The sequence below is a fragment of the Chiloscyllium plagiosum genome, unplaced genomic scaffold (assembly GCF_037043375.1).
Source record: "Chiloscyllium plagiosum isolate Xiang-an unplaced genomic scaffold, Cpla_swu_hap1 HiC_scaffold_11, whole genome shotgun sequence".
NCBI classification, from domain to species: domain Eukaryota; kingdom Metazoa; phylum Chordata; class Chondrichthyes; order Orectolobiformes; family Hemiscylliidae; genus Chiloscyllium; species Chiloscyllium plagiosum.
In genome coordinates this window covers 79,041,152-79,068,456 of record NW_028270149.1, presented here as the reverse complement: position 1 = coordinate 79,068,456, position 27,305 = coordinate 79,041,152, and the positions used below count along the sequence as shown (strand labels likewise).

Here is a 27,305-nt window from a genome sequence, read left to right as displayed (position 1 = left end):
CCTCAACATTGCCAATCCTTTCTGAAACTGAGAAATCATCTAATTTTATAGCGAGCAACTTGTTTTCTAACAGTTACAAGTCATGAGACATGATGTGCTTCAAAGAACATACAGGCAATGGATGGGTGCTCTGGAATTGACGTTCACTAACTTTGATTACATTTTAATTCTGGTACATGCAGTTATAACAAAATATTCTACTTGCATACTAGATGTTCCTGCCATTTTACAGATGTATATTGCAGCTTTAAAATGTATCCACATTCTAATATCCAAAAGTTTTTTTTTAATTTTGTCACAGGAAAATAACAATCTGAAAGCAGCAAAACAATGTTATAAGTTGGGTTCACAAATCCAATGCAGCTGGTATACACAAGTACAGAAGCTATTTGTAGTGTAAGTATTACCTGAAAGTACTAAGTGTCCATAGTTCATGTGGCCGAGTTGGTTACTAATAGTAAAAACTACCAAAGTGTGAAGAGCTAACAGGCTCAAACCGTGGTTGTGCATCCTTGTTATCCCACGAAGCCCTGGATGTTCGTACGGAAACCAGTGAAAACCAGCACCAGGCTCCACACAGTTCAGCGTCCTGAGGCATCAGCAAGCCGTCACTTCAGTCCCTGCTCCTCTGGTCCATTCATTGTGCTGTGACTAAGGCACACTCTATCCACGAATCTATTTATGTGTTTTTTTTAAAGCTACGTACCAAGAGTCCCCATTCCTCTGAGCAAGACATCACAGTATAAATTCAACCGAGTTCATTACTAAGCAACAGCAAAGTATAAGTCAACACTTCAACTACATTTTAGTAACAGAAAAACTCTGCCAAAATTGAGAAACCCTTCACAGACATCTGCCTATAATTAACAAATAAAGTTTCAGCACAGATGTAAGAGTTAAATCTAGATAATCCACTTATATTAAACCACTTCTTGGATTAAATATTGATAATTCATGATCTGAGAGTGGAATTAACAGAATACTTCTAGAACTATATGGTTGCTCGCAGAAATGGGGCCCATCTTTTAAGGCACGTAAGCACACGTGGAAAAAATCCTTTGGTCTACTAAAACTCTTGTCGCAAATAGGCTGCTTAGTCGTAGTAGCAGTAGTAGTAAGAATGAACTGAAAGTGTACCTTTCTGTTGGGATAACCACTTTGACTACGGCTTCGGACAGAGTCTGCACATGAAGTCACATCAAATAGTAAAAATATAAAGAATGTGAGTATTTGCTGGTGAAACACTGCAGGACATACAGCATCAAGAACAAAATAAAAACAACAGTTGGTATTTTAATGCTATGCCATTTAACCAGAAGACAAATACCTCTCAAAAAAGAAAGCACGAAATACCTGAAAGCAGCCTACTCACCAGGGCATTTGGCTAACACGATATCTACATATCTGGATTTTGGTTAACGTTTGTTCGTACTACTCTAATGGGTACTACTAGGTTCAATTGTCAGTTGTTGGATCGCAGTGCAGACATACCCTTAAGCATCACTACATAGTTGTATGCAGAGTTTTACAAAATACAAAATAGTCGTTTTGGTGTTATGGGAACCAGAATGTCAAATCCTAAAAAAAGTTTAATAGCACAAGTTTGGTTTTAACTTTGTTAAAAACAACAGTATATGGTAGAAGTTGTTATTAACAGTTTCAACAGAGGTTATCTTGCTATTTTACAAGACTTTAGGGGTGGGTAGTAACATGCCTGCATTCCAGAACAGAATGTTTAAAAAACTAACATTTTAAAGAAGTCCCCTGCAATAATAGTACAAGACAATGAGCTGAAAGCGCTCAGTTTGGGATGACTTGAATATTTGGTTTACTACATGCTAGCACTGACAAAAAATGTTTCTCTCTCTTTCAAATGAGAATGATTGTTTTTATTTTACTTATTTTAAGCATTTACATTGTATAATACACATATCAGAACATGGTTAAATTCTGAATATAGTGCGGAAGTCTTCAATTTGGACAGTAAGAAAACTCAGAACTTTTTAAAAAGTGCTTTGGACACTTTGCCTCTGAGAAGATGAATAGGTTGCAAGCATGATAATTTGACACAACGATTGATTTCCTATTTTGGTAAACTAAAATTATTATGCAGGGTGAATAGAACGCAGAGTATGCTGAAGATTTTTCATTCCTACCATGTGCTCACCAAAATGGGCTGCTCATTTTTTTCATAACCAAGGTTTCCAACTCTGTTTAAACTAGCTGCTAAATGACTCTGCCTTCAAAAGATCACAAAGACAAGCGATATAGTTCCATGCATTTCATCCTGTTCAAAAAAAAACTATGTTCTTAGCCTGGTCATTAAGCTATTTTGGAAGGGTCAAGTCTGACACTAGGTCAATTTGCAACCAAGCTCCCAAACACACTGAGTAAATAAAACCAGCGTCAGTTTTTTTTTAATAGAACATGTCATGGTGACAAGAACAACCTCAAAATCAATGTATTACCTCACTATGCAACTATAAATTTTTTTTTAAAAAGTCAACCTCCAAGCTTTTAAAGACTCAAACACTAGATCTATAGTAATATTTAGATTCATATTCAATTCTTGATTGTCTAGCATGCATAGAAATCATACACATAGTTTTACCTTCTCAAATTCCTCCTTTGATTTTGAAGGCGGCAGTGGTAAGTCAGGGTTCCGCAGCCTCCCTCTAGGCTGTGCATTAAAAGGTAAACCCGATGGAGGTGGTGGAAGCGTCAATTCCATCATAGCTGGTGGAATATATATAGGATATGGAGGTGTGGGCACGGCCTTTCCCCAGCCCAGCTTCATTTCATAACCCATTATAAATTTCCCTGTAAACATGATGTCACACAGAAGCTTTAGGACATAAAATAACTGTGTTACTCTTTAGTATTAGTCAACTAATTAATTTAAAATATACTGACTGAGAAGCCACTATGGATATGCAAAAGAACACAATTTCAAATTAAGATATATTCATAAAGTTAGCTTGCACCATAATAACATAACTGATAACAAGAAATGTTGGAAAATGCCCAATCTTTGGCAAGGAGGAGAAGTGCCATGAAGTGATAATTGCATAAATTCTCAAACATTTCCAGCAACCACCATTAGCCTTGCAAAATTAAGAGCGTGTTGTCAACACATTTGTAAATTTGTGCCACGAACACAAGTGAAGTGCACACTAGTTTTGGCCTGGTCTTCCACGTTGTAAGGACACTATGACTGATGGCCTTAACATGAAACTGAATAGTAGAGGCCAAAAAGCTGAATAATTGTAATCACAAAGGTCTGAACCTTGCAGGTATTAAATTGTTCCTCGAAATTTTCTCCTTAAGCATCATTTTAAACATTTTTCCCCTGTCCTAAACCAACTTTTTGTACTCGTACTATTTAATTTATCTAATTCATCCCATTGTCATCTCTGTTGTTTCTCCGGTTTCTTGCTTTTTCTTTCTATTGAACTAACTAAAGAAAAACACCATTAGGCCAATTGGTCATGAGGTCTCAAAGTGCTGGTTATCTCACCCCACTGTAATCAATACTCAATTGCAAAAATAAGGCCTGAAAGGTGAGGAAAATACAATCCACAGTGCTCTGCATGAAGTATCCTATTTCAGCAATCTCTGAGCCATAATCTGCAAAATTTGTAGAAGTATTGCCTCTGAAGCATGAACTAAGTTAGTATCAACTGGACACAAATCTTCAATTTCATATATGTTGAATTGAGTTCTAGTCAACTGTTACATATCTTGACATAGTACTGAAGCTAATAGCAGGCATCCAAGAGTCAGATAATACTTATGCTTATCAAACTTTGCAATCTAACTAGGCATTAAGTCACTTTCTACTTTGTTCTACTTACCATTGAGAGATTTAAGGGCTTTATCTGCATGTTTTCTGTTCATGAAGGCAACAAACCCACAGTTTCGGAGTCTAGCCCGTTCTTCTTCTGTTCTCGGCCACATGATTTTTACACTTGCCAAAGGGCCAAATTTGCCAAATTCCTTACAAAGCATTTCTTCATCCATCTAAAATTACAGAAACATCTGTCTCATTAAAAAAAGCAATACATCCCAAGAATCCAAAATGTGACAAACTAGAATAGAAACCTGAAGATACCTGTGGGTTTATGTTTCCAACATACAAGTTTGTGGTATGAGGATCCCCTGAATCGTATGATCCTGGAGTATCGTCAAGCACTGGATATTATGTAAAAATAATGAATTTTGCATGAAAATTTGTATTTCTGCAGTAGATACACAAGTATTATGTCTGCATAATCGTAACTTATTAAGTACATCTACCAACTAATGCTCGTGTAAATTAGGAGTTGCTTCAGATATAGGCTACAGAGTAAAAGGTAGCAAAAGTCTTTGTTGACTAGATTTCAAAGGCACACAAAACAGGAATTAATGAAGCACACTTTGCCTTCAATTGATAGTTCAATGTTCAATTCTAACAGTTAACTGTAAAAAAAAATGATGAAATGAACACTTACAGACACGTCTGTTTACTTGCTGTTCCACATCAGTGGGCATAGGTTCAAATCTACTTGGTCTTAAATTTCCTTCTTTATTCTTCTTTTTATTTTTATGTCTCTCTTCACGCTCTTCCTGAATCCTACATGGATATTAAAACAAAACCATTCTAAATAATCACTCAATGTTATATTTTAAGAAACTACAATTTATAATCTGCACTTTGCAGCACTTACTGTTTGAGTTCTTCTTTGAATATTTCCAAATTGCTCTTCTTTTTCTCATCTTTCACTTTTTTATTAGTCTATATTTAGTGCAAAAGAAGGGTAAAATGTTACTTATGCTATGCAGGACAATTATGTCAAGGCACACACAAATCCCCACTGCAAAGCAGTTTTTTTGTCATAGGCACCGAGCCATTAGTGAACTGGCATTCCAAACTAGAAATGAATTATCCGAATCCCAAGGCATTTCCTCAATTCTGATCTTAAAATGCTGACGCCTTTAGAATTAAGCATCACAATTATGCTTTGGTAGAAACTTTATATATATGTAGTTTGATACAGCCTAGTTACATCATTCACTGTCCTGAAAGTTGTTGATTAATACAAAAGAATATATGAGGCATTTCCCCATCTACTCTTGCTTAAAGAAAAGGACGTGGTACAGATTTGTTTCTGCCACCTTACAAGTTAAAGCTTTATAAAAGGTCCAACCTTTAAAGTACTCCAGCATTCCAGCTCTCAAGGTTCTAATTAAAACTCTAATGCTATGCCAACAATGGACCTTTCAGCCAATCAAGCCATAAACACAATGAGAAATAAAATCAAACTTTTGGTTTGAATTCTGACTGATAAGCACCAGTGCTTAAAGACATAGAAGATAAATATGACAATGTAGACCAACACAAAGGCATCACTCAAAAAGACGACAAATCATTAATTTCTTGTATCTTGCGGAATTGCAAGCTGGTGTATAAGGAAAGAAGTATGTTCAAAGTACTGATTAATTTCAAAATATTTTGAGATAAATGGGAAAACTGATTGAATTCCTTTTGGAAATACTACAATCGCTTTTATCAGAATATTACTGGTGAACTTCAATATTATCCCCAATTATTCCAGATCTTTTGAAAATCAAGTGCAGTCACAATATTTAAAACAGACAGGAGTTTGATTAGATTAGATTCCGTACAGTGGGGAAACAGGCCCTTCGGCCCAATAAGTCCGCACTAACCCGGCAAAGAGTAACCCACCCAAACTCATATCCCTCTGACTAACACTATGGGCAATTTAACATGGCCAATTCACCTGACCTGCACATCTTTGGACTGTGGGAGGAAACTGGAGCACCCACAGGAAACCCACCCAGTCACGGGGAGAACGTGCAAACTCCACATAGACAGTTGCCCGAGGCTGGAATCGAACCCAGGTCCCTGGTGCTGTGAGGCAGCAGTGCTAACCACTGAGCCACTGTGCTGTTTGACTTTCTTACAACAGAATTTTGTGTCATTCCTCCTCAAATTCTTATATAAGAGCAGCTTAAAATTTGGCAAGGGCTCTCTATATTCAAGCCCTCACTTCCAGTCATAGAGTCACAGCACGGAAACAGACCCTTCGGTCCAACTCGTCTGTACCAACCAGATATTCCAACCCAATCTAGTCCCACCAGCTTGCACCCAGCCCATATCCCTCCAAACCCTTCCTATTCATATACCCATCCAGATGCCTTTTAAATGTTGCAATTGTACCAGCCTCCACCACTTCCTCTGGCAGCTCATTCCATACATGCACCACTCTCTGCTTGAAAATGTTGCCCCTGAGGTCTCTTTTTAATCTTTCCCCTCTCACCCTAAACCTATGCCCTCTAGTTCTGGATTCCTCCACCCTAGAGAAAATATCTTGTCTATTTACTTGATCCATGGCCCTTATGATTTTATAAACCTCCATAAGGTCACCCCGCAACCTTCGATGCTCCAGGGAAAACAGCCCCAGCTTGTTCAGCCTCTCCCTATAGCTCAAATCCTCCAACACTTTTCTGAACCCTTTCAAATTTCACAACATCCTTCCGACAGGAAGGAGACCAGAATTGCACGCAATATTCCAAAAGTGGCCTAAACAATGTCCTGTACAGCTGCAACATGATCTCCCAACTCATGTACTCAATACTCTAACCAATAAAGGAAAGCATACCAAATGCCTTCTTCACTATCCTATCTACCCGTGACTCTTCTGATAGGTTTCATCCTCGTCTTGGTCATGGGGATGCCTGGCTTTCCAACAGTATCTCAACAAAGCAACCAATCTCCATGTGTGTGCCAAGATGATGGGTGCATGCAGATTATTTAACTGTAAAAGCATCATAGTGAGGCTCATTCTATGCTTGTTAACCATCCACATTCAAGCATCTACAGTAGGAATAACTGTGCCACCTTTAGGGGAACAATTTCTTTTATTGTCTCCTTTCGGTCCACAAATTTAATAATCTCCAGGCTCCAGAATTCTCTCCTTATGCTCCTCTACCTCTCCTCCTGGAAAGCCAAGTTGCTAACCACTCCTCCAATCTTATTTGGTTGCGACAAGTTTCAATTCTCCAGAGCCCTCTCATAAATTATAATAACCCGTTTTGAGTGGGGAAATATAGATTATATACTCTTACGTACAGGTTTCTTCGCATCAGAAGATGAAGCTGGGGCAGAAGGAGTTTCTTGATGTGGTGTTTTCATTTCACCATACCTAGCTTTAGGCTTATACAGTTTAGTCTTCCTTTCATCTCTTTCCTTTTCATCTGAAAAATTTCAAAAATATCACTAAAGATGCGCATTATCCAAAAGCAAGATGCTGCAAATCCGAAATAAAAACAGGAAACGTTCTGTTGGTCAGGCAACATGTGATGAGAGAGAAACAACGTTCTGATGAAAACATTAAATACGTTACTCCATCCACAAATGCATCCTGAACTAAGTACATTAGGCAAACGGATAAAGTAAAAGTTGAAGCTACTGCTACACTTATTACATTGGCATTGAAAACATTGTAATGTTTTTATTTTTCCATTTCTGACTGTATTTTGATTTTAATTTTGACTTTTAACTGTGGACTTCAAGTGGAAAACAATTCTTTTAAACACAAGGATAGTTGAAGGATTACTGAATGTTTTAAAAGTAACCCGACATTCATTCTAAGTGCTGTTTCAGCAACTGCTTCTTCAAGTAGTAGTGAAAGTCTGGTTCAGACAAACTAGAGCCAGGGGACTGTGATAGACTGGAGCTTTGGCCAGCAACACATAGCTTATTAATTTATGGACTAATGACCAGTTATTGATGGCAAAGGCCTTTGGCTTGCCATGTGAATGGTTCTTACATAGTGAAACAGCTCTAGAGTGTGAACGTTTAAGGAAGAAGCAATCAAACTTTCACAATAGATACATTTCTGCTCTGCAGTGAAAACCACATTAAGGGTGATGGCAGTTTATTTTATTCTCAGTAATTCTGGCCTTTAACGTGCAAGGCAGAGACTTAAGTGTGAACCAGCACAAGTATCTGAAGGAGAATCAAGGAACAGCATGCCCTGACAATCATAAATAGATTCTAACTACTGATAAACAAAAATTATGTGCACAAATTATCATTAAGTATAGAATCCTGCTCCAGGCTTTCCATTAAACTGGGTTTGAAAGGTAAATCGGGGATTTTGACTACTTTTAAAAAATCTAACTTTTGTGACAACTCTGGCAATAGGGACTTTATCATTAATGCTGGGTCATGTTTATATAGTGATGCATCTAGGCAGGCAAAAAGTTGTCCAGACTAGAATTCCCCTCTCCTCTAAAATATAGTAAGGAGATAGCCTAAACCTTACTTTTTATTTTTATTTAAAGGGAAGCGTAAGGTGCTGTCTTCCAGATGTGATTAGATTAATCCACCACAAGGCTTTAAGTAAAACACACTTTATTCTTACTGAAATAACTGCAGAGACGCCGGTATCCCATCACCAAGTCACTCTGTGGCCAACCAGCAGAGTCAGTACCCAGGACTACAGAGTGTCTAAACCCCTGTTTATATTTTTTTTTAAACTAAAATCAACAGCAATAGCCAGCATGGAGTCAGTCCCCAGAACTGCAGTGTGTCTAAATCCCCTGCTTATATTGGCCAGACAAGACAGCCTGATTGGCCTAGGTCAACAAAACCTCATGAAGGATCTTGTAGGCAATACGGTAAACCTAGTTCCAGTCACTACACTTATAAACCACAGTTAGAATACAAAGAAAAGGAAGAATTGGCATATCCTTAACTCTACCGAAATACTTAAGCTAACATTTTATATAGCAATCATTAACTGTTCGAATATAGGCAGCATCTGATAAACCCCCCACCCCCCCTTGGCAAAAATGCAATTCAGTAAAATAAGTATAACTCTCACGTGCTATCACTCTCCAGTCCTAAAAAAATTAACAATCTGCCCTTTTGATTTTTTAAAGAGAAAGCCTCACTATCTAAGACTTCACTCCAGCAGAAAACTCAAGTTATTAGCTCAGCAGTAGCAGAAATCTTCTCACTAATTGAAAGCAAAATTAAGAAGCTTCCTGGACTTCTGTTAATCCTGACCGTTCCCCCTCCCCTCCCATTCAAGCTTAGTTTGTCTAATTTTTAAAAATGCAGCCAGAGATAGCTCTATACTGTTTATCAACAGCCTATCTAAACAGACATTCTGGTACTACTGTGGCAATATCTCTCTGTAGGAAAAAAAGGACAGAACATCGTACTGTACCAACACAGCACATGACACCTTAATTAGGAGGAAACAGCTCAGAATGTACACAGTTAAATGGAAAGACAGACTTGTTAAACTGCTTGCTAACTTTTAGGAAAATTTCTGCTAGACGCCAGACAAAAAAAACTTGGTTCTGAAATTACTCAGAAATTTGCACGAGATTTATTCTTGACAAATAAATCTCTACAAAAAAAGGATTATTTGTAATTATTTAAGCTTTGTCAGCACTCCAAACTCATGACTAATTACTGTGATGTCAGGTAAAAGGACTTGCAAATATTTTTAAAATTAGCAAACACAAAGGAAAAATACATTATTGGAATGAGCATAAATGTAGTTCTTATAAGTGAAGAAATATAGTACATTACATTAGTCATTAATGTAATGTTAAAAGATTAAATTGGAAGATCTCTCTGGACATTATTGTAATATTAAAGGGTTAAAGTGCACTGACTGAACATTCTGGAAGTGGGTGGGGAGAACATTCATGCAGTAATGCAGATGACTTCCACTCCATTTAGACAGTCATTTGCTATTACTTCCCTACTATTACCAAATCAAACTATCATTCAGAGCCTTCCACTGAGAAATGCTTTCATAGCCATCCTCCGAAGCTAGGACATATCACACCTATGTTGTCTTGGGGATCACGGAGTCAGGAGTCATTTGCATAACGATTCCCCAGAATTAGGCATTTATATTTTCATCATCTCTAAGGATGATCTCATCCTACCATTGTACCTGGGGTAACGTGTCAGTGAGGGAGCGGCCAGAATATCTGTGAGCATTATCAACTGGCCTGTATAAAGGAGATGTGTTTTCTTTATTCGGGGCCTCTTTGACTCGACTGTGCAGGCCTGCAAAGAGAGTCAAAGGGGTCACCTAGCTCATACAAGCTTTAATACACTAACTGTTTGCAGAAATTGGTGTGTGCGAATTGCACCTCGTGTGTGAAACCTTGGGAAAAGAAATGAACACTAGAAGACATTTAATTTGGTACATATTCCTTGACTATTGTTAAAAAGCTTGCTACCAGAGTTAATGGTTAGTTCTCATGCAGAAGTAGAGGCAAAACTAATGACTTGGTACTAAAATTAATAGCACAAAGACAAATTGATCATGCAAATTGCACAGTCTTTGAAGTCTCGTCTACATCTTTAAGTCGCCAAATATTCACAGAATTTTACAGTGCATAAGGTCATTTGACCTGTGTTTGCACTGGCTCCAAAATGATGTACCTAGCTGGTCCCATTCTCCAGCCCAATCTCCACAGCGCTCTAAATTCATCACATTCAGATATATATCCAACTCTTTTTGAAACCTCCTTTGGAAACCCCCACCACCACTGTCAGAGGCAGCGCATTCCAAATCCTAATAACTCGTGAATGAAGAGGTTTCACCTCATCTCACTCCTAACTTTCTTGCAGACATTCTTGAAATTGTGACCCTTTATCGGTAGTTATACTTTAATAAAAACAAATCACTACCAAATGAAGAATAATAAGGAAAATTACCTTTTGCTGCATTTACAATTCCCCCTCTTACAAAAGTTTTCACATTGCCTGTACCACCCGAATCAAATGACGCCAAAAATTCTTCATAGATTTCAGCTGCCTTTAGCTCCTCTTCCTGTTAAAAACAGTAGTTTATATTTTCAAAACTGTTATTTACTTTCACATCTCAAAGGAACAAATACGTCAATAAAGGAAACAACTTTTAAGCTGGCACTCATAATTAAAACTGCTGTAACTTACTTTTGATCTTAAGTTGTGGAACTAAAATATTTACTGTTTGTGAGGCAAGTAACATTTTGTGCATCACTGTATAAAGTGATATGTTTGAAGCAACATTTCAGTGGCACTCAATTTATCCACTCACTTCACATTTTTGTTCTTTATGTGATTTCTATCTTTCACAATTTAGACCTGCTCCACAGCAGAGGGAATTTACCAAAACAATGACTTTTCTTTCCACTCAGCTTTCAGGCAAAGTATTTCAATTGATCTTTGAAACATAAAATTGCATACCACCAATGTTAATTATTGCTTCTACAGTTTAAAATTCAATTACAGTGTAAAATCAGCATTTTGACTTAATCAAGCACTGGAAGATTATGAAAACAATGCAGGGGTACTTTGAAAATTATCCAGTGCAACATTTTTTGATTTAGAAATAACTACTTGAATTATATTTTAACTTGCATTGCCTGATACATGTTTCTCAATATTAAATGTAATTAATGTCCCTATATTTCTTTAAACTATAAATTCAAGTCAATGTTTTCCATAAATTTCAAAAATATTTCTTCACACTAGTTATTGTAACATTCATTCAAAAAAGAATCCATATTATATGCTTATAGCTCCTAAATTAAGAACATCAGATTCAATTTTTTATTCTCAATTCTCAGGCAACATAGAATCTGCAAACCATTATTAAGTGGAAATAGAAATACAAACCTTTTTTCTTAGTTCTTCTTGCCCTTTTTTGCTTAACGTCCTTTTTGAAGTGAAGCTCTTCAGTTTGTTTTCTGCCATTTTCTGCAGATAAACAGAAGTATTATTGAATCTGGTTCACACACTTGGTTAACTTCAAGTCAGCAAAAAACACTAAACCTGGTAGATAATCAGGTTCTCTAATAGGTTCTACTGAGGTGACGTCTTAACAACCCAAACTGATTGAACGACTGCAAAATAGAATTATCAAAAATATTACATGCACTCACTATGAGACACAAAGTTGTGGGGTAGAGAATTATAGAGCAAAGGTTGAAAGGTGGGAAATAAGAATTTCTAGCACAAGTTTTTAACCATATAAGCAGCATTAATTACTGAAAAAAGATTTTAATTTCAATGCTATACTGTTAATTTAAAATAAAAAAATCAGTCTAAAGGGTTATAGGCAGCTGTACAATTTTTCTTTTGTGAAAAGAACAGACACGATTAACTGAATGGTCTCATTCTGTGCTGCATAATTTGAGGTACACGGAATTTGTAACTAACATACAAAGTTAATCATTACTGCTTTGTGCCAGTGTTCATGCTTGTCCTCAACACAAAAGCTGCGAAAGAATATACTTCAAGCTTCTTAAAGGACCAAAATGAAGGCCTACAGAATACAATTCAAGGAAACATTTAAAAATAATCAATTTATAAATTAATTTACAAATTTAAAGCAACATTGATTGCCAAAAATTCGCAAATTTCTCTTCCGGCTAGTTGATTTGTTAAAACAAAAAAACTACCAAATTTGAGAAGTGTCTGCACCCAAGATGTTCACACCTGAACCCAATTTCTGGCAGAAAACGGGGCAAAGGCTGTGTAATTTGGATCTTTCCTACAGCAGTCTGAATCATTGTCAGACCCTGATCTAAGGGAGTTGGCTCACAAAAAACAGTAATCTTCAGCTTTTAGCTTCCAGCTAGGCAAACAACAATGATAACCATGCACAAACAGACACTGACTGGAATTTTCTGAAGAATGAAATTAAAGGTCAATTCAGGCCACACTCCAAAGTATCACTTATGAAAATCCAAGTTTGCAACTGTTTCTCTGGGCATAATCTCCAATGATTTTTATTAATACATCACCATGGTAACAGATATATGGAGACAATGAAAAACAGGTCTTTCTAGCTTTAATTTTTTTATATATAAAAAACCACCACAAAGAGGCTCGCAACCACCTTATCAGAAATGAAGGACGATTAGCAAATGCCAGTGAGGCTCATGTTCCATGAAAAAAATAAAAATAATCTCAGAAATAATGGCTAGCAATTGTAGAAATCAGTTTGGGTTGTTATTGAGTGTAATGATTCCTCATTTTTAAAAAAATTATTGATTTTGTACTACCTGTACTGGCATGGAAGAAGCCAGATCAAAACATCTCCAAATTCATTGAACACAGCTGGGTTTTGAGAGCAGATGAATTTTACCCCATTTTAAGGTAAAAACAAAATGCCTCAAAATTATATATTTAACCTTTAGGATCCTTACATGCTGTACAGCTCAATGCAATGGGGTTTTTATCTTAACAGCATTCTGAGAAGCAGACAATGATTTCAGGCCTAAACACCGTGCATCAGGTAGAGTCATTTGGTTAAACAGCAGAGGACTGCAATTAGCAGAACATAGAACACAGCCACTTCAGCTGTCTGCACCATGATCTATTCTAAACTAATCCAATCCGCCTGCACATGGTCCACGTCCCTCTATTCCCTGCCTGTTCATGTGTCTGTCTAAATGCCTCTTAAACTTTGCTAACGTATCTACTTCTACCATCTTCCCTGGGCAGTGTATTCCAGGCACCTAGCATCCTCTGTATATAAAAAAAACTTTCCTCACTTCTTTTAAACTTTTTCCCTTTCACCTTAAACCTATACACTCCAGTACTTGGCATTTTCACCCCAAGGAAGACTCCAATTGTCCACCCTATCCATGCCTCTTATGATTTTATACACTTCCATCTGATTGCCCCTCAGTCTTTGATGCTCTCGTGACAACAATTCAAATTTGTCCAACCTCTCCTTCTAGCCAATACAGTCCAATCCAGGCATCATGCTGGTAAACCTCTTCTGCACACTCTCAGAGTCAGAGGTGCACAGCACGGAAACAGACCCTTCGGTCTAACTTGTCCATGCCGACCAGAAATCATAACCTCATCTAGTCCCATTTGCAAGCACTTGGCCTATATCCCCCTAAACCCCTCCTATTCATATACCCATCCAGATGCTTTTTAAATGCTGTAATTGTACCAGCCTCCACCATTTCCTCTGGCAGCTTAGTCCACACACCAACCTGTGAAAAAGTTACCCTTTAGGTCACTTTTCTATCTTTCCCCCCTCATCCTAAACCCATGCCCTCTAGTTCTGGACTCCTCCACCCCAGGGAAAAGACCTTGTCTGTTTACCCTATCCTAATTGGAGGTAACCTTCGCTGTCCACTACACCTTCAATTTTGGTGTCATCTGCAAACTTACTGTATCTATGTTCACATTCAAATCATTTACATAAATGACGAAAAGCAGTGGACCCTGATTCTTGTGGTCACAGGCCTCCAGTCTGAAAAGCAATCCTCCACCACCACCCTCTGCCTTCTACCTTCAAGCCAGTTCTGTATGCAAATAGCTAGTTCTCCCTGTATTCCCTGAGATCCAACCAGTCTCCCATGAGGAACCTTATCGAATGCCTTCTAATCTAAATCTACTGAAGTCCATATAGATCATGTCCACCACACTGCCCTCATCAATCCTCTTTGTTACTTCTTCTAAAACCTCAATCAAGTTTGTGAGACACGATTTCCCATACACAAAGCCATGCTGACAATCCCTGATCAGTCCTTGCCTTTCCAAATGCTCGTAAATCCTTTCCCTCAGGATTCCCTCCAGCAACCTGCCCACCACCAATGTCAGGCTTACTGGTCTATAATTCCTTAGCCTTTCCTACCACCTTTCTTAAATAGTGGCACCATGTTAGCCAACCTCCAGTTTTCTGGCACCTCACCAGTGACTATCAATGATACCAATATCTCAGCAAGAGGCCCAGCAATCACTTCCCGAGCTTCCCACAGAGTTCTAGGATACACCTGATCAGGTCCTGGGGACTTATCCATTTTTATGCGTCCTATGCATCCATATCCTTACTATTGCGTGACAGAACTGCACACAATACTCAAAATGTGGCCTAACTCAAACTTTATACAGCTGCAACATGACTTGCCAACGTTTGTACTCAACGCTCCAAATAATAAATGCAAGCATCTTTACCAAATTATCCATCTGTATTGCTACTTTCGGGGAGCTATGGACCTGCACCTAAAGATTCCTTTCCATGTCAATACTCCTAAGGGTTCTGCCAAGTATTGTATAATGTGCTTATTCACTTACTCAAAATAAAAAGAACACAGATTGAGAAAGACGTTTTGTCACATACATTATGAATAACTTTTAAAAATCCTTTGGTTAAATTGGTACCATGCTGTAATAAGGGATGCAACATTGATGACAACATCTTTTGGCTGGTAAAAGGAGTGTCCACATGATAGTTAAACTTTTTGAAAATTTGGATCAAGACCCTATGGCACTAATAAAGATCAAGCTCTAATAGACACCAAACCAAATATGGATCAACTGATCATTTATTCTTCTGTGCATTAATGATAAAAACTGTAACTCATCCTTCACAGGACATTATGCAAAAATTAACTACTGCATTTCACTAAAGCTCCTAAAAAGTAATTATTTCACAGAGTGCAAGCATCACTAACATGGAAACCAATGCCCAATTGATTCTGTGGCAGCAATGAGCTAGCTCCTGAAGTGTTACAGTGTTCTTGGAGAGGTTGGATTTCGATCCAGTTACAAGAGAGAGACAGGACACAGCACCAATGCAGGATGGCATGTGTTTTTGGTTCAGAACATCTAGGTGGTGGTGGTCCCGTGTGCCTGTTACTCTTGTCTTTCAAGGTAGGAGAGGACACAGGCTTGGAATATACTGTCTTGGAGAGCTACTGCAGTGTAGATGGTGCTCACTAGTATCAGTGTGCATCAGTGGGTTTTTTGGTGGGGGGGGGGGGGGGGGGGGGAGTTTGTCAAACTGCTTTGTTCTGCACATTGTGAGGACTTGAGTGCTATTGCACCTGCATTCATCCAGGCAAGGAGAGGATATTCCATCAAACTCCTGGTGTGTGCCTTGTAGATGGTTGACAGGCTTTGGGAAGTCAGATGGTGAGTTATTCACTGAAAGATTATAAGTCTTTAATTTGTTCTTGCAGCTACACTATTTATGTGGCTGGTCCAGTTTAGTTTCTGTCCTGAAGTGTATATCTTAGGGCTGAGATAATTCCACCAACCATAATCCTCTTTTATGTACTAGGTAAGTCTCCAAGCTAGGCAAGCTTTGCTCCCAATTACTAACAACCCCAATTCCAATTTTGCTTAGGATCTTTGATGTCAAAGGCAACGTCTCTCACCTTACCTAGTTTAGCTCTTTTGTTTGGATGAAGGCTATAATGAACGTTGAATCAAACCTACACTGGTAAATGGGTTATTGCTGTGTCAGTGCCACTTGATAACACTGTTGATGTCACATTCCATTGATTTACTAATGAAGGACAATAGCCTGATGGCACAGTAACGGGCTGGCTTGGATTTGTTCCACTTTTGCGGACAGGACATTCTTGAGTAATTTTTCACATTGCCAGGTAGATGCAGCAGTGTTGCAGCTGTACTGGAATAGCTTGGCTAGGGCCTCATCTAGTTCTGGAACACTAATTTTCAGTATTATTACTGGGATGCTTTCACAATTCATAGTCCTTGCAGTATCCAATGTCTTAGCCATTTCTTGATATCACATGGAGTGAATTCAATTGGCTGAAGACTAGCACTTGCAATGCTGACGACTTCAGGAGACTGAGAAGGATCTCATACTTAGTACTTCTGGCTGAAACTGAATGCAAACACTTTCTCCTCATCTTCTGTATCAATGTGCAAAATCTCCCCCATCATTCAAGACAAGTATATTTATGCACCTCCTCTGATTAGTTATTTAATTACACACTGTCATTCACCATTGGATGTGGCTGGATAGCGTAGCATTGATCTGATCAATGGTTGTCCAGTTTTGAGCTTCTGAATAAGAGAGTTAGTGTTGAGACTGAATGTTGGTAGTGCCACTCAACATGCTGAAAAGGTTCCTGTGTGCAAAAATACAACTTTGCTAGTGACACAGTAAATACCTAGGAATGGTGGTGCTGGGACATTGGTTTCAAGTATGACTTCACAAGTGTGACTATATCATATTGCTGTACTGTGGAACAGCACTCCTAATTAGTAAGGATGACTTGAGGTGTGCAGTTGATGTTTCGGGCACCTTAGTCATTGCTAAGCATCCCTTTGTGATGTGAAATGAGGCCTTTGTCAGATGCTATGTAAGTGAAGCCCTTTTATTTATGTTGTATTATCTTCTTACAATTGCATACTTATATCTTGGTCAGTGCCCAGAGTGTCTTAACAGACTCACCTGTAACTTTTAAATAGAAAATAGGTATATACTTTGAGGAGGAGGATTTAAGGAGCTATAGGAAAAGAAGGGATGGTGAGATAAATTGGTTGTTCCTTCAGAAAGCTGGCAGAGGTACAATAGGTTTTGTGCTGCATGATTCAGTAGATGGTCAACAGGCTGAGAGATTCAATGATCAGCAAAAAAAAACTTATTAATGCTGATTCTGAGCTGCTGCCACCATTCTTGCAGTTCAAAATGAATTTGTGTTAAATCAAATTTTCAATCATGCAATGGAAAAGAATGAAATGGATTAACACGTCTTTTATTAGTGTATTCTCCTGAAGGTGAGACAGGTTTCTGTAAAAAAAGTTCTCATTTTGGACACTCAGTAACAACGAAAAGATCCCACTACAAGTCGCAACAATTGCTATCTATTCCTACACTAGGGATCAGTTAGCTCAGTTGGCTAGGCAGCCAGCTTGCAATGCAGAGTGTGTAGGTTCAATTCTTGCACTGACTTCTCAACCTCTTCCCTCAGGTTAAAGCACCACCAGTCGCTGCTATATAATGGGGGAGCAAACCTATGACCTGGTAGGACAATGGTAATTTTACCTTCATGCCAACACTTGTAAATATGGCAAGTTATTATCATCAAGACTGGTTAGTCTCTTAAGAAATAGCTTTTGAACATATGCAGAATTTGAAAAAATAATGTTACTGACCAGTTGGTGCTTCCAGTTTATGGAGGTGAGGAAAGGTGCAGCTGAGCATTAATACAACCAAAGTGATCATTATACTGTAGAAATTTAGCCAGCATATTTCCAAAGATAAATCTATTGGACCAGATTTTGCTCAAGTAGAATCTTCCACAGACTGTAACATCCTAGACCTATTGCTGCACTCAGCTCAATGATTTTTAGCAGCCTAGCATGCTGCAAGAATAAAACTGGAAATATAATGGCACTGCAAAACACTTTCAACTACACTTCAGAATTTATTCATTCTTCATCTCTTTTGATCCTGAACTAAACTGCAATCCCAGATTCTTTCCGTCACAAAGACAGATCAGTTCCATCTCCAGGACACTGCTAAAACCTTTAATCATCCCATTGTCGTCTCCAGATTCCATTATTCCATTGGTCACCTGATCATTCTCATATTATTGTGTCGCCATAGTCTTATCAGACCAAAGAGCTGCTCTCTCATTAGAGTGAGGTGACTGGTGGTGATTTAACCTGAGGGCCACCAGACCTCAGGCAAGGGAAGACAGGTTGAGAAGGAGAGTCCTTCATGGTAACCTCAAACCAGTGATGGGAATTGAACCCATGCTATTGGCATCACATTGCTCTGTAAACCAACAATCCAGCAAACTGAGCTAAACCAATTCCCAGTGGTTATTCTCACAACCCATTAGAATTCAGGTGATCTAAAATTCTTCTGGCACAATCTGACGCAAGATCACACTCACCCACTATCTCTAACTTTGTTGGCCTACATTCCCACCAGGCCTCAACTTTCTACAATTCAAAATTATCAATGTCTAAATTCTATTGTGCTCTTACCAATCCCGAAGGGAGAAACCACACACCATTTTTCTGATACCTTTTGTATATTCGCTCGTTCTTCAACTGATCACCGATGGCTATACTTCAGCCACCTAGACCCCATACATTTGGTTCCCTAAAACTCCTCCTTTAATATCCTTCTCATATTGACATGTTCAGCAAGCTATGCCAATGCTACTCCTAATATCTTCTCTGTTGAGTTAATTCATTTTTTTTGTACAGAATGTGGTTTGGAACTACTTGCTTTAACGTAGTTTAATACTGATACCCTTGTAATTTGTGTGATATTAATGGCACTGCATATATGCCTATAAACGTCGCATTATCTGACAGGTAAAATTTGGCATTAGTAAACAGCATTCTGGATTAGTGGTGCTGGAAGAACACAGCAATTCAGGCAGCATCCGAGGACAGGCAAAATCGACGTTTCGGGCAAAAGCCCTTCATCAGGCTTTTGCCCGAAACCTCGATTTTGCCTGTCCTCGGATGCTGCCTGAATTGCTGTGCTCTTCCAGCACCACTAATCCAGAATCTGGTTTCCAGCATCTGCAGTCATTGTTTTTACCTTATTAGTAAACAGCAGTCTGGATCAAATTTACAGGTACTACTGTTCAATGCTAAAATAATCTTTGAAGACTGAATAGCTGTTTTGTGCTTTACAGTCAATATAAACTCTGCTATAGATGCAAGATTTATTTTGAGAATCAAATACCCATACTGTAGTAAAAAATTCCAGCTATCACCCATATCCATTATTCAAACATGAAGTTTAACAGTGGATACAAATAAGCATATCAATCACGAAGGTATACCAATCAAGCCTAATCCAGATAGCCCAGAAGCCAAACTAACCAAAAGGCATATAACAAACCCATGTAAAACATGTCAACACAACATTGTGTATAGTGAAAGACAATGGCTAACTAGAGACTATCCTGTGACTGAGTATAAGACAGTCACCAATAAATCAAGAAACAATTTCACAATCTTTACCCTGAGAGTGCTGAGAATGCAGAACTTGCAACCACAGAGGTACTGGTTGAAGTCAACAATTAAAAACAATTAAAGTGCAGCCACACAAACATGAGGATGAAAGGAATAGAGGATACTATTAATCATTTTGGATGAGGAAAGAAGGGAGAAGGCTGAAGCTGAGCATAAACTCAGCATAGACTGTTTGGACTGAACAGCCTGTTTCTGTACAATATATGCTGAAAAATGTGTTGCTGGAAAAGCGCAGGTCAGGCAGCATCCAAGGAGCAGGAAAATCGACGTTTTGGGCATAAGTCCTTCTTCAGGCTTATGCCCGAAACATAGATTCTTCTGCTCCTTGGATGCTGCCTGACCTGCTGTGCTTTTCCAGCAACACATTTTTCAGCTCTGATCTCCAGCATCTGCAGTCCTCACTTTCTCCTCTGTGCAATATATCCCATGTACTCCTCCACAAGCATATTCTTCCTTTCGTGTTGAGACCAAAACTCCACATAGTAACTCCACATGTGGTCTCACCAAAACTCTGCAATAAGACCCTCTTGCACTTGTATAATAATAGCAAACTACTATTTGCTTGTAATTTGTAAACCCAAGCCTACCACATCCACTAGTCTCCTTTCATCAATCCTGTTAGTTACATCCTCCAAAACTGATTTGTCGAAATTTCCCTTTCATAAAAACACGTGGATTGCACCCAATCATATATACTGTGATTTATTTTATTTCCAAGACAGGTGGCCCAGGTTCAAGTCCCATTTGCTCAGAGCTGTGTCATAACATCACTGAAAAGGTTGACTAAGAATATCTATTATGGATTTCTTAATGCCATGTTATCATTTCCTTAAAAATTAATTCCAACATCTTATGGTGAATATAAACTCAGCATACAGTCAGAAAGTGTGGCACTAGAAAAGCACAGGTCAGGCAGCATCCTTGAAAAGTCAACGTTCTGGGCATAAGCCCTTAATCACGTGTGTGCACTCGCGCAAGTGGGTCAAGAGGTAAATGGGAGGGGGTGGGGCTGGGGGAAGAAAGCTAGCTTGGTAAGCAATAGGTAGAGGTAGGTGGGGGGGTAATGGTGATAGGTCAGAGTTGAGGGTGGAGTGGATAGGTGGGAAGGAAGATGGATAGGAAGGACAGTTCAAGAGGGCGATGCTGAGTTGGAGGATTGGATCCGGGATAAGGGGGGGGGGGGGGGGGGGGGGGTGGTGAGGCAAGATGAAGGAGGATGGGGCATTCTTCCTCCAGGCGTCTGGTGGCTTGGATTGGATTGGCTCAGCATAGGCTGTTTGGATTGATCAGCCTGTTTCTGCACAATATATCCCATACGTGCCTACGCAAGCATATTCAACATAGGACAGCATGGTGGCTCAGTAGTTAGTATTGCTGCCTTCCAGAGACAGGGACCTGGGTCTGTGTGGAGTTTGCACGTTCTCCCCATGCCTACTTGGCTTTCCTCCCACAGTCCAAAGATGTACGGGTTAGGTGAATTGGCCATGTTAGATTGCTCATAGTGTTCAGGGATGTGTAGGTTAGCTGCATTAGTCAGGGGAAATGTACAGTAACAAGATAGGGAAATGGGTCTAGGTGATTACTCTTCAGAGGGTCAGTGTGGACTTGTTGGGCTAAATGGCCTGTAGGGATTCTATGATCTTCTCCAATAATGGCATCAGAATAAGTGGCTAGTTGCTTTCTTCTTCCTTTCTTGATGGTTATACTACCTGCAATCACTGGGACATTTCAAGAAGCAAAGAGATTTTGGAAGATTGTAAGCATCACTTCTGCCACATTTTTTATAAGAAACCTCAGTTGTAGTTGTGTTAGTTGAGTTATCAGCTCAGTCTCATAGCACCTCCAGTACATTTTTGAAATTACCAGTTAAGTTCCTCTCTCAGTAGACCCTGATTCCCATTATTTTGCCTATGCTTTTCATACTTTGTACTATGAAGACAGGTATAAAATATTTGCTTAACTGGTTTGCAATTTCCATAACCTCCAGAGTTTTTCCCATTTATGTTGGTCTACCCATAGTTTAGCTATTCTTTTTTACAAACTCCCAGAAGCTCTTACAATCAGTTTCCATTTTTTTTGGTAGATTATGCTCCTTTTCTATTTTCTCCATCAATTTTTTTTATTCATGCTTTGTTAGTTTAGAACACTCCCAATCCTCATGATTACCTCTATTCTTGGTAATTAAGTCTATTCTGTTTCACTAACACTATCCTTAACTTGTTTCATTAGCCAAAATGGATTATTTTCCATCCATCCAAGCAAATTAATCTCAAGAATATTATAACACAAAACTTCATCACCAGTGTGATTGCCAAATCCAAAACCTTCATTATTCATCAGTGAGGTTAGCAGAATCATGAAATCACACAAGGTCATGTATACTCCATTTGAAACTGTTTCACTATCAGTACATAATCAAAATAAAGTCAAATTTGTAAAACACTAAAGTACAGAAACATTAGTGGCACAGCTTGCAAATATACCTACTTTGTCCCATAGGGACTATCAATAAGGTAGCATTGAACAAGCTCATCTGGTGCCTGAAATAATAATACCGCGTTCGAGCACCAACTACAAACTGGCAGTGCAGCATCAGAATACAGAATGGATGCTGAGGTGGATCAGGGGATAAGGTGGGTTTGAGGATGGTGGAATCATGGAGGTGAGGGCGGAGGAGGACCAATGTGGGGACGTGAGGGCGGGGGAGGACCAATGTGGGGACGTGAGGGCGGGGGAGGACCAATGTGGGGACGTGAGGGCGGAGGAGGACCAATGTGGGGACGTGAGGGCGGAGGAGGACCAATGTGGGGACGTGAGGGCGGGGGAGGACCAATGTGGGGACGTGAGGGCGGGGGAGGACCAATGTGGGGACGTGAGGGCGGGGGAGGACCAATGTGGGGACGTGAGGGCGGGGGAGGACCAATGTGGGGACGTGAGGGCGGGGGAGGACCAATGTGGGGACGTGAGGGCGGGGGAGGACCAATGTGGGGACGTGAGGGCGGGGGAGGACCAATGTGGGGACGTGAGGGCGGGGGAGGACCAATGTGGGGACGTGAGGGCGGGGGAGGACCAATGTGGGGACGTGAGGGCGGGGGACGTTGGGAGAGGACAATGTGGGGACGAGAGGGAATGCGGACAATGTGGGGACGACAGGGAGGGGGGTACGAGGGGGAACGGGGGGACGAGAGGGAACGGGGGGGGGACGAGAGGGAACGGGGGGGGGACGAGAGGGAACGGGGGGGGGACGAGAGGGAACGGGGGGGGGACGAGAGGGAACGGGGGGGGGACGAGAGGGAACGGGGGGGGGACGAGAGGGAACGGGGGGGGGACGAGAGGGAACGGGGGGGGGACGAGAGGGAACGGGGGGGGGACGAGAGGGAACGGGGGGGGGACGAGAGGGAACGGGGGGGGGACGAGAGGGAACGGGGGGGGGACGAGAGGGAACGGGGGGGGGACGAGAGGGAACGGGGGGGGGACGAGAGGGAACGGGGGGGGGACGAGAGGGAACGGGGGGGGGACGAGAGGGAACGGGGGGGGGACGAGAGGGAACGGGGAGGGGACGAGAGGGAACGGGGAGGGGACGAGAGGGAACGGGGAGGGGACGAGAGGGAACGGGGGGGGGACGAGAGGGAACGGGGGGGGGACGAGAGGGAACGGGGGGGGGACGAGAGGGAACGGGGGGGGGACGAGAGGGAACGGGGGGGGGACGAGAGGGAACGGGGGGGGGGGGGGACGAGAGGGAACGGGGGGGGGACGAGAGGGAACGGGGAGGGGGACGAGACGGAACGGGGGGGGGACGAGACGGAACGGGGGGGGGGACGAGACGGAACGGGGGGGGGACGAGAGGGAACGGGGGGGGACGAAAGGGAACGGGGGGGGACGACACGAGGGAGGGGGGAACGGGGGGACGAGAGGGAGGGGGGAACGGGGGGACGAGAGGGAGGGGGGAACGGGGGGACGAGAGGGAGGGGGGAACGGGGGGACGAGAGGGAGGGGGGAACGGGGGGACGAGAGGGAGGGGGGAACGGGGGGACGAGAGGGAGGGGGGAACGGGGGGACGAGAGGGAGGGGGGAACGGGGGGACAAGAGGGAGGGGGGAACGGGGGGACGAGAGGGAGGGGGGAACGGGGGGACGAGAGGGAGGGGGGAACGGGGGGACGAGAGGGAGGGGGGAACGGGGGGACGAGAGGGAGGGGGGAACGGGGGGACGAGAGGGAGGGGGGAACGGGGGGACGAGAGGGAGGGGGGAACGGGGGGACGAGAGGGAAGGGGGAACGGGGGGACGAGAGGGAGGGGGGAACGGGGGGACGAGAGGGAGGGGGGAACGGGGGGACGAGAGGGAGGGGGGAACGGGGGGACGAGAGGGAGGGGGGAACGGGGGGACGAGAGGGAGGGGGGACGAGAGGGAGGGGGGACGAGAGGGAGGGGGGGAACGAGAGGGAGGGGGGGAACGAGGGGACGAGAGGGAGGGGGGACGAGAGGGAGGGGGGACGAGAGGGAGGGGGGGAACGAGAGGGAGGGGGGGAACGAGGGGACGAGAGGGAGGGGGGAACGGGGGGACGAGAGGGAGGGGGGAACGGGGGGACGAGAGGGAGGGGGGAACGGGGGGACGAGAGGGAGGGGGGAACGGGGGGACGAGAGGGAGGGGGGAACGGGGGGACGAGAGGGAGGGGGGAACGGGGGGACGAGAGGGAGGGGGGAACGGGGGGGACGAGAGGGAGGGGGGAACGGGGGGGACGAGAGGGAGGGGGGAACGGGGGGGACGAGAGGGAGGGGGGAACGGGGGGGACGAGAGGGAGGGGGGAACGGGGGGACGGGAGGGGGGAACGGGGGGACGAGAGGGAGGGAACGGGGGGACACGAGGGGGAGGGGGGGACACGAGGGGGAGGGGGGGACACGAGGGGGAGGGGGGGACACGAGGGGGAGGGGGGGACACGAGGGGGAGGGGGGGACACGAGGGGGAGGGGGGGACACGAGGGGGAGGGGGGGACACGAGGGGGAGGGGGGGACACGAGGGGGAGGGGGGGGACACGAGGGGGAGGGGGGGACACGAGGGGGAGGGGGGGACACGAGGGGGAGGGGGGGACACGAGGGGGGGGGGGACACGAGGGGGGGGGGGGACACGAGGGGGGGGGGGACACGAGGGGGGGGGGGACACGAGGGGGGGGGGGACACGAGGGGGAGGGGGGGACACGAGGGGGAGGGGGGGCACGAGGGGGGGGGGCACGAGGGGGGGACACGAGGGGGAGGGGGGGACACGAGAGGGAGGGGGGGGACACGAGAGGGGGGGGGACACGAGAGGGAGGGGGGGGACACGAGAGGGAGGGGGGGGACACGAGAGGGAGGGGGGGGACACGAGAGGGAGGGGGGGGACACGAGAGGGAGGGGGGGGACACGAGAGGGAGGGGGGGGACACGAGAGGGAGGGGGGGGACACGAGAGGGAGGGGGGGGACACGAGAGGGAGGGGGGGGACACGAGAGGGAGGGGGGGGACACGAGAGGGAGGGGGGGGACACGAGAGGGAGGGGGGGGACACGAGAGGGAGGGGGGGGACACGAGAGGGAGGGGGGGGACACGAGAGGGAGGGGGGGGACACGAGAGGGAGGGGGGGGACACGAGAGGGAGGGGGGGGACACGAGAGGGAGGGGGGGGACACGAGAGGGAGGGGGGGGACACGAGAGGGAGGGGGGGGACACGAGAGGGAGGGGGGGGACACGAGAGGGGGGGGGACACGAGAGGGAGGGGGGGGACACGAGAGGGAGGGGGGGGACACGAGAGGGAGGGGGGGGACACGAGAGGGAGGGGGGGACACGAGAGGGAGGGGGGGGGACACGAGAGGGAGGGGGGGGACACGAGAGGGAGGGGGGGGACACGAGAGGGAGGGGGGGGACACGAGAGGGAGGGGGGGGACACGAGAGGGAGGGGGGGGACACGAGAGGGAGGGGGGGGACACGAGAGGGAGGGGGGGGACACGAGAGGGAGGGGGGGGACACGAGAGGGAGGGGGGGGACACGAGAGGGAGGGGGGGGACACGAGAGGGAGGGGGGGGACACGAGAGGGAGGGGGGGGACACGAGAGGGAGGGGGGGGACACGAGAGGGAGGGGGGGGACACGAGAGGGAGGGGGGGGACACGAGAGGGAGGGGGGGGACACGAGAGGGAGGGGGGGGACACGAGAGGGAGGGGGGGGACACGAGAGGGAGGGGGGGGACACGAGAGGGAGGGGGGGGACACGAGAGGGAGGGGGGGGACACGAGAGGGAGGGGGGGGACACGAGAGGGGGGGGGGAGACACGAGAGGGAGGGGGGGGACACGAGAGGGAGGGGGGGGACACGAGAGGGAGGGGGGGGACACGAGAGGGAGGGGGGGGACACGAGAGGGAGGGGGGGGACACGAGAGGGAGGGGGGGGACACGAGAGGGAGGGGGGGGCACGAGAGGGAGGGGGGGGGCACGAGAGGGAGGGGGGGGGCACGAGAGGGAGGGGGGGGACACGAGAGGGAGGGGGGGGACACGAGAGGGAGGGGGGGGACACGAGAGGGAGGGGGGGGACACGAGGGGGGGGGGGAGACACGAGAGGGAGGGGGGGGACACGAGAGGGAGGGGGGACACGAGAGGGAGGGGGGGGACACGAGAGGGAGGGGGGGGACACGAGAGGGAGGGGGGGGACACGAGAGGGAGGGGGGGACACGAGAGGGAGGGGGGGGACACGAGAGGGAGGGGGGGACACGAGAGGGAGGGGGGGGCACGAGAGGGAGGGGGGAATGGGGACACGAGAGGGAGGGGGAATGGGGACACGAGAGGGAGGGGGAATGGGGACACGAGAGGGAGGGGGAATGGGGACACGAGAGGGAGGGGGAATGGGGACACGAGAGAGAGGGGGAATGGGGACACGAGAGGGAGGGGGAATGGGGACACGAGAGGGAGGGGGAATGGGGACACGAGAGGGAGGGGGAATGGGGACACGAGAGGGAGGGGGAATGGGGACACGAGAGGGAGGGGGAATGGGGACACGAGAGGGAGGGGGAATGGGGACACGAGAGGGAGGGGGAATGGGGACACGAGAGGGAGGGGGAATGGGGACACGAGAGGGAGGGGGAATGGGGACACGAGAGGGAGGGGGAATGGGGACACGAGAGGGAGGGGGAATGGGGACACGAGAGGGAGGGGGGAATGGGGACACGAGAGGGAGGGGGGAATGGGGGGACGAGAGGGAGGGGGGAATGGGGGGACGAGAGGGAGGGGGGAATGGGGGGACGAGAGGGAGGGGGGAATGGGGGGACGAGAGGGAGGGGGGAATGGGGGGACGAGAGGGAGGGGGGAATGGGGGGACGAGAGGGAGGGGGGAATGGGGGGACGAGAGGGAGGGGGGAATGGGGGGACGAGAGGGAGGGGGGAATGGGGGGACGAGAGGGAGGGGGGAATGGGGGGACGAGAGGGAGGGGGGAATGGGGGGACGAGAGGGAGGGGGGAATGGGGGGACGAGAGGGAGGGGGGA

General features: G+C 44.9%; 1 protein-coding gene across 2 annotated transcripts in view; it reads right to left on the bottom strand.

Annotated features, from left to right (window-relative positions):
* The window catches only part of u2surp (U2 snRNP-associated SURP domain containing), a 65,177-nt gene that overhangs the window by 31,522 nt on the left and 6,350 nt on the right, over positions 1-27,305 (bottom strand). Inside the window, exons 2-10 of one of the 2 annotated variants that reach the window (XM_087992205.1) lie at positions 11,702-11,782; positions 10,757-10,871; positions 7,133-7,257; positions 4,707-4,774; positions 4,491-4,612; positions 4,112-4,191; positions 3,855-4,020; positions 2,612-2,820; positions 1,138-1,181 (exon numbers count right to left, since the gene is read on the bottom strand). In XM_087992205.1, the coding sequence (XP_087848331.1) occupies positions 1,138-1,181; positions 2,612-2,820; positions 3,855-4,020; positions 4,112-4,191; positions 4,491-4,612; positions 4,707-4,774; positions 7,133-7,257; positions 10,757-10,871; positions 11,702-11,779 (1,007 nt within the window). In that variant the 5' untranslated portion in view covers positions 11,780-11,782. Of the gene's footprint in view, positions 1-1,137; positions 1,182-2,611; positions 2,821-3,854; positions 4,021-4,111; positions 4,192-4,490; positions 4,613-4,706; positions 4,775-7,132; positions 7,258-10,756; positions 10,872-11,701; positions 11,783-27,305 lie in introns of those variants that run through there. The other variant, XM_043704395.2, reaches the window with a different exon arrangement.